We start from the raw sequence: 7342 nt of genomic DNA, 5'->3' as shown, positions 1-7342 counted from the left end.
GTGGAGAACTTTGTTGAACCCCATTGTTGGGGCTGTCACTTTTGAAAGAGCCTCAGCGGGGCTGACCACTATAAAACCCACCGTCCAGGAGGAAGGGGCAGAGAGAACCCCGCCAGGCGCGCTCGCTGGATCTTTACTAAACGAGGTTTGCAAAGCAGAAAACAACCCATCCCACCCACCAAAAAAAAAAAAAAAAAAGACAAAAAAAAGAAAAAAAAAAAAGGCAAACAAACAAACAAGCGAGCGGCCCCAGCCCTGCTCGGCGGACGGCCCCTGCGATGATGTTCCCCAGCCTCATCGCCCCCCCGGCCGTCTACCCCAGCCTCCTGCGGCCCACCCCCACCCTCACCTTGCCTCAATCGCTGCAGTCAGCTTTTTCCAGCCATTCCAGCTTCCTGGTGGAAGATTTGATCCGGATCAGCAGACCCACCAGTTACCTGCCCAGGACTGCCCCCCCGCCCAGCATGTCCCCCCCGACCTCGGCCACCAGGACGGACTCCGGGACGCCGGAGCTCGCCAGCTCCACCACCGCCGCCGGCTCCAGAAGGATCTGTTCGCCGCAGACATCCAGCAGCGACTCCACTTTCCTGAAGTTTGGGGTCAACGCCATCCTCTCCTCCGCCCCCCGCGCCGGTAAGCGGCCCGCTCCCGGCCCCCCGCTCCGGGGCTCCGCGCAACCCACCGCCTGCGGGAGGGGGGCGGCGGGCAGGGGAGGGGGGAGACGGTTTAGGAAAGGGAGGGAGGACCTAGTACCGAGCTGCGGAGCCCTCCGGCATTGCCGGTGCTTGAGGGCGAGGGGGAGCGCTGGCAGGATGCTCGTCCCGCTCCGCCGCCCCCGGACGGAGGAGAGGAACGGGCGGGGAGGGGAGGGGGGGGTCCCTCCGCCGGGTCTCCTGACTGGTTCTGCCGTCCCGGCTGCCGCTTTGCTGGTAAAACGATGGCAGAAGAAAAAAAAAAAAAAAAAAAAAAAGCCGCTTTTCCTAGGCGGCTCCGAGCTCAGTCCGAATCTTACTTTTTTTCTTGGGGGGATGGGGGGGTGGATACCGCCGTATTGGTCCCCAAACCAAGCGACAGACCCAGCCGTGCCGCGGGTGGAGTCCAACCGGCGGTAACCCGCTGCTTAATTTCATTTTTATTTATTTGCTAGAAACTTCCCCTGCGTTGCTCCAGAGCGTCCCTCCAAAGACTTTCTCCTTCCCGTACTTTGAAGGATCCTTCCAGCCCTTTATCAGGTCATCCTATTTCCCAGGTAGGTCTCGAAAAGTCCCTCTCTCTCCGGGCGGACCCCGCTCCCGGCACAGCCCGGGCATATTTCCCCGTGTGTGTGTGTGTCCCCCTCTCCCCGTCCCCCGCCCGGGGGGGGGTTATGCTCTAGTTCAGAGGTTGGAGGGAGTACAACATTCAAGCATCAGTCGCGCCAATTTGATGCCCGATTTAGCACAGGCAGTGACTGCTTGACATTCCCGGCCCGCTCCCCTCGCTGGTCGCCAAATTAGCCGGGATTGTCACGGTCCCGAGGCGAGGCGGGTCCCCCTCCTCCCAGGCAGCCCCCTCCCTTTCCCCGCGTCCCCGTCCCGGGGCCGCGCCGCCGCTTTCAGCACCACGAGGGGAGCGGTCAGCTCCCGCCGCCGCCCCGCGCAACCCCCGCGGACCCGCTCCGCGCAGGCGGAGGAGGGCAGAGCTCCTCCGCAAAGCTGTTCTCCGCCCTCTGTTTCTTCCCCCCATCCCCAAATCTTTCCGCCCCCGCCGGGTTGCTGTGGCGTTTACAGGCGGGTCGAGGGTACCGCGGGCTTCCCTCCTCTTCCTCCTCCGCGTACTAACCCTCCCCTCCTTCACCCTGGGTCTCCCGCTTCATTGATTCTCGCTTGGACACACAGTGGTAGTCAAACGACACGGTCCGGGCAAGAAAGCGGGCTACCGGGGGTACGATTGCGCTGAAGTGTTATGATGCGGAGAGAACAATAATAAAAAAAAAAAATCTCTAATTACACAAACAAGCTATTAATTTAAAAAGAAAACAGGGAAAGGGAGAGAGAGAGAAAAAAAAAATAACCCAAGCTCTTCCATTCATCCTTCGGATAATGGAATTTGCTTCCTTTCTCCAGCATGTGAATAGCCTAACAAAAACAACTTGAGCTTTATAAATAGCTTTTCATGTCCATTTAATGAAAGTGATTTGGGGAGAGAGACGATTGTGCCATCAGTATTCTCCCGAGAAGCCTGGCATGCCGTTGTGTTTAGTTTGAAAGTGTAAATCTCTTTTGTTCCAATAATATATGGCGTTAGCTGCTTGTCCTCAGTCTTTTTCTGTTAGTTCATTACTACACAATTACCATTCACGCTTCATTAGCATCTCTGTCTCTCTTGGGGAGGTTCCCCCCACCACCACCCTTTTTTTTTTTTTTAAAGCAAAACTCTGCCCTTTTTATCATACCAATGCCATTGGGAACCAGGCAATGTGCTAATTAGCTGTTACTTTTCATGTCTTCGGCTTGAATTCTCCAACTTTGGAGGGGGGAGAGAAGAGATTAATATAAAAAGATGAATACTGATTGATCAAAACTGCATCTGAAGAGGAGCGGTTTTGTTCGGAATCAGAAAAGTCCTCATTTTCATCTCAAGCATAATAAAGCATCTGAAATGATAAAAGCCTCTGAAAAAAATCAAATGCTTCTGAGTGGGAGGGAAAGCTTTTTTATTATACCTCTATCTTAGCTGGTACGCCTCACTTTGCCTTTTCAGGCCGGAGACCTTTGAATCTCCCAACAAAACCGGCCACTATTGATCCATTTTACACGTTTGAATTGATAGATCTAATCCCAGTGATCACTGGCTGAAAAGGGGGCGCTTAGTTAAGCCTAAAGCTCCTTTTCACGGCCCCAGGTTGATGGGTGCCCACCCGAAGGGCAAGGAGGGGGTGGTGGGGTCCAGTCTTGCTGTGCTCAAATGCTGTGTGTCCCCCCTGCAGCCACCTCCGCCGTGGTCCCCATCCCCGGCACCTTCTCCTGGCCGCTGGCTGCCCGTGGCAAGCCCCGGCGCGGCATGCTACGTCGTGCCGTCTTCTCTGATGTGCAGCGCAAGGCGCTGGAGAAGATGTTCCAGAAGCAGAAGTACATCAGCAAACCCGATAGGAAGAAGTTGGCAGCCAAGCTGGGCCTCAAGGACTCGCAGGTGAGAGGGGCACCAGGTGGTGAGGGCAGAGGGGGTGTGGGGACCCGGGCCCCCAATCCCTGGGGCAGCTTGAGAGAAGGGGAGGAGAAAGGGGCAGGAGCAGGGAGAACTGCCCACAACAAGGAGAAAGCCCAAAGCAAGTTACAGGGCTGTGAGCATTAACGGAGCCAAAAGAGGGGCACGATTCTCAGCTGGTAGAGTTGCACAGGACAGCCCATGGTGTTATTGCTCCCCAGCCCCTCTCCTAGGGTCCTCAAAGACAGGGGGTTCTGCGGTTCCTGTTAGCTTTGCTATGGGCACAAGCAGGGTTCCAAGGGTGCAACCAAAAGGACTTTCCTGGTCCTTGTTTTCCTGAACCGATTCATTTCTGGGTGGTTTTCTCCTCCTTAGGTGAAGATCTGGTTCCAGAACAGGAGGATGAAGTGGAGGAACTCCAAAGAAAGAGAGCTCCTCTCTTCTGGTGGCTGCAGAGAACAGACCCTACCCACCAAGTTCAACCCTCACCCAGACCTCAGTGACGTAGGCAAGAAGTGTTCAGGAGAGGAGGAGGAGGAGGAAGTTCCGCCTGCGTGCCCACCCAGCCCCCGGCATCCCTTAACCTACCACCAGTCCCCAGAACATCTGCACTTGAGGGACAGACTGGACTCCCAGATGTCTCCTTCTCCATCCCATTCTAGCAGCCCCAGCAAACCTTCAGACTTCTCAGACTCAGAGGAAGAGGATGATGAAGGGGAAGAGGAAGAGGAGGAGATAACAGTCTCTTAGATCACCCTGCCTGCCCCTACCATCACGTGGGGACATTGCAAAGATGTAAATAAAACAGAGTGCTATAAATTGAAGAGGTGATGTCCCACCCAAATGTCCACATGCTTCTCCAGTGCAGGTTCTTTATCACACAGCTGGAAGACTTTCTACTTAGAGGTGTTCCTTATTTTTCCACCCCAGGTGGAGGTTTTCATATTCATAGCACCTGCTAAACTTCTCACAACTCTCTCTGCTTAAAAATTTACATTTGCTCAACTTTCTCCTGAAGGCAAGCGACAGGCAGCTCTTTGCTTTATAGCAGGGAGGAAACTATAGCCTGTTGAGGGGGGACCTTTTTTCCCCCCCAGACAAGAAGCAACAAAAAATACATCACAGATGCTGTGGCCATTTTTGCTACCTTTCAAGCGAGTTTCCAGCTACCATTAAGATCTCAAAACCCTGAAGACTGCTCTGATCTAGCAACACCTTCCTCCAAAAGTAAACAACGATATTGAGGGACACAGACCAAATGCTGCCTGCCTCCCTCCCTCCCTCCCCACCCCAAATAGCACCATCTTTGCGCAACAGACCCGTCAAAACCCCTGAAATGACTTCTAAGGTATAATGCAAGTGTGCCTTGTGTAATGGAGACCTTATATATTTATACGTTTTTCATTTTAATTTATGCATCGATATTCTATTAGAAGCACTGTCTAACCCACCTTTTTGCCCACAGGCTTGTGCTTATTTTCCCCTTTGCTTCTGCCGTCCCACTGTGTGGACAGAGGAAAGTGGATACGCCTCTTTGATTTTTGACTGAACTTTGCTGTCTTTGCACAGCTTATATGAACTGTACACTATTTTGTACACTTACTCTGTATGGATGTTTTATACCAAGGTTATTGTGAATGACTATAACGATGGCTCAACAATATTTCTCTCCTTTTTTTTAATTAAATGACGGCTAAACTACAGACAAATGTAGCTGTTTAATTGCGTAACTTATAAAGAAACGCTTTTATTTTGTATTTTACCATGTACAGACTTTAAATATGTATATATAATAAAAAGAATGACTGCCAAATAAAAAAAAAAAATAGATTTCCAAGTCTGATCATTCAGTAGTACTTGATTCCTGCCTACAGGATGTTGTAGGTTGTGTCTGGGGCCAAATAGGGAAAGAAAAGAAAACCGCATTTTATCAACAGTATAGTGATTTAATAAGAATTTATCAGCTTCAAATAACTAACCTTACAAGAATATCTACCTGCCTTTTAAATAGGGAGTGACTCAGCCAAAGGATAAATGCAACTTAATTTCTGGTGATGTGACCCTGTGCTCCCATCTAAAGTCCTTCCAACTCTCCTCCTCCCTTCCAGTTACTGCCCAGGTAGGTCAGGGTGTGGGCACTTGCCCTGCTTCACCCAGCTGAGATACAGCAGTTTGTAGATTGGGAGCATGTAATTAGAATACTGATGTGATAGAGAAACCGCATGAAAGAGATAAGGCTGAAGAGTTGTCTTAAGTCTAAGTCCAGTAAAGGACCACTCCTACAATGCAAGGCAAATCCATAAATGCATATTTTTTTGGGGGGTACAAATACACACTACAGAAATGTCAATGTTTTCCTCCTTGCATACAGGTAGGAGAGTTCGCACATAGACTTCATTACAAAGTTGTGTTCTGCTCCACAGACTCTGACTTATTGCCCACCAGTCGCGACACGCCAAAACAACGGAAACAAATGCAGCAGGTGGCACCTGAACACCACTATCCCTGAACGCTCCACTTCCCTACGCTGCCACAGCCTCAAGAAAGACACGAAAGGGAGAACAACTCCAGTTAGAAGGCACCTCCAACAGTCCCCTAGTCCAACTGCCCGACTGCTTCAGGGCTGACCATAAGTTAAAGCGTATTATTAAGGACATTGGCCAAATGCTTCTTAAACACTTCCAGGCACAGGGCATCAACCACCCCTCTAGGAAGCCTGTTCCAGGTCTCCAGTTAGGTGATTGGACACAGCTAACCCAGGACACATTGCCACTTTAATCATCTTCTACCCCTCTAATGGCTTACAGCTGTTCGCATCTGATAACATACACCTGAGACAGGGCAGTATTTATCCCACAAAACACAAAAGAAAGTGAAACAGCGTAAGGATGTGTTTGGTTGGTTGTTTAAAAAAAAAAAAAAAAAAAAAAAAAAAAAAGGCATTTCCAAAAAAGCAGCATATCTCCCGAGTGTACCCAAAACATCACACAAACGTGCATTAAACAGCAACCGGTGCAGTCCACCCGAGTGCTCATCCAGGGTCGAATCAAAGAGCTGTTACATTCATTACCAACAGGGTATGTACTGGATGATGTACTGTTATCCATCCATTGGCCCTTTAAGTGATAGAGCCCCCCATGACACTTATAGCTCAAGTTTTACTAGTGCAGTAAGCACGACACCATAGTTAAGTCACCTATAAAGACAGATCTAATTCAAACCCCATATTTTGTTTTAAAATTCATAGGCTCCTCCTCCAGAGAGCGCAGGTACCATCAACACATACCACAAGACTCCAGAAAGGACCGTTTCCAAAACAAGAACAGGTATCGCTTACACAAAATCCCTTCTGATTCAGTCTTCAGCAGAAGCTACTAATCGTCTTACGCCCCCTGCTCTCTTTACAGCTTGTCTGCACTTGGAATGTTACCAAAAATAATTATTTCAGACTGCTCCTTTCAGCACGAGTGCTATTACATCTTACCCTGCTAGAAAAATAGCCTTACTAACGCAAAATACCCCAGAATTGCCATTTAACAGGGGAAAACCTTTACCCGAAATGCAACATTTATCAGTCTCCCTCTTTCCCCCCTTTTAACCATCCTTTACATAGCAAAAAGAACATTGTATGACCACAAAGCACAACCCTTTGAGATTCAAGGATACCTTATTATGAAATTAGAAAGCAATTTTTTTTTTTTAAAACTTACCAACAGCTGCCCGACCGCATCTGTAGCCTGCAGGAAGAGAGCCTCCTGCCCCAAGGCTTCCATTTTATACTGTGGACAATGAAGCCGGAGCTCACAGCTGCCACACCACGGCTCACGCGGGACACCTGTGCCAAGGGAAGTCCTGCAGACCCTTTCTGAGGTCTTACCTCAGGGGCCTACGCTTACCTACCTCAAACGCGGAGAGATTCCAGCTGCTTTAGGAGGACCCTGATGACAATGGGGCTTGTTCCTGCTGTGCAGGACACCAGGTGTGTTTCTAAAAGCAAAACATTTCACAGTTCTAATTCATAATTTATGATTCTATGATAATTTGTTGTTAACGTGAAGTGTGTCAGAGGCCCCCTCCTCCTATTCCCTGAAGCTAGCTAATCTTAGGGAGGCTAATACAGAACCGCTGGCCCTGGAATTATTATTATTTTTTTTAA

General features: G+C 49.6%; 1 protein-coding gene across 1 annotated transcript; it reads left to right on the top strand.

Moving 5' to 3' along the window:
- Nucleotides 1-263: 263 nt before the first annotated feature.
- On the top strand, nt 264-3936 carry DBX1 (developing brain homeobox 1; the record flags this gene model as incomplete). The annotated part of the gene is made up of 4 exons (XM_082485620.1): nt 264-633; nt 1148-1249; nt 2969-3171; nt 3562-3936. Exons 1-4 carry the CDS (start codon nt 279-281, stop codon nt 3934-3936), a joined length of 1035 nt encoding a protein of 344 aa, XP_082341746.1. The 5' UTR covers nt 264-278.
- Nucleotides 3937-7342: the final 3406 nt, after the last annotated feature.

Source organism: Vanellus vanellus (assembly GCF_965231255.1).
Source record: "Vanellus vanellus genome assembly, chromosome: 6".
NCBI classification, from domain to species: Eukaryota; Metazoa; Chordata; class Aves; order Charadriiformes; family Charadriidae; genus Vanellus; species Vanellus vanellus.
The sequence above is the reverse complement of the archived record's forward strand: the minus strand, read 5'-3'. Positions and strand labels throughout refer to the sequence as shown.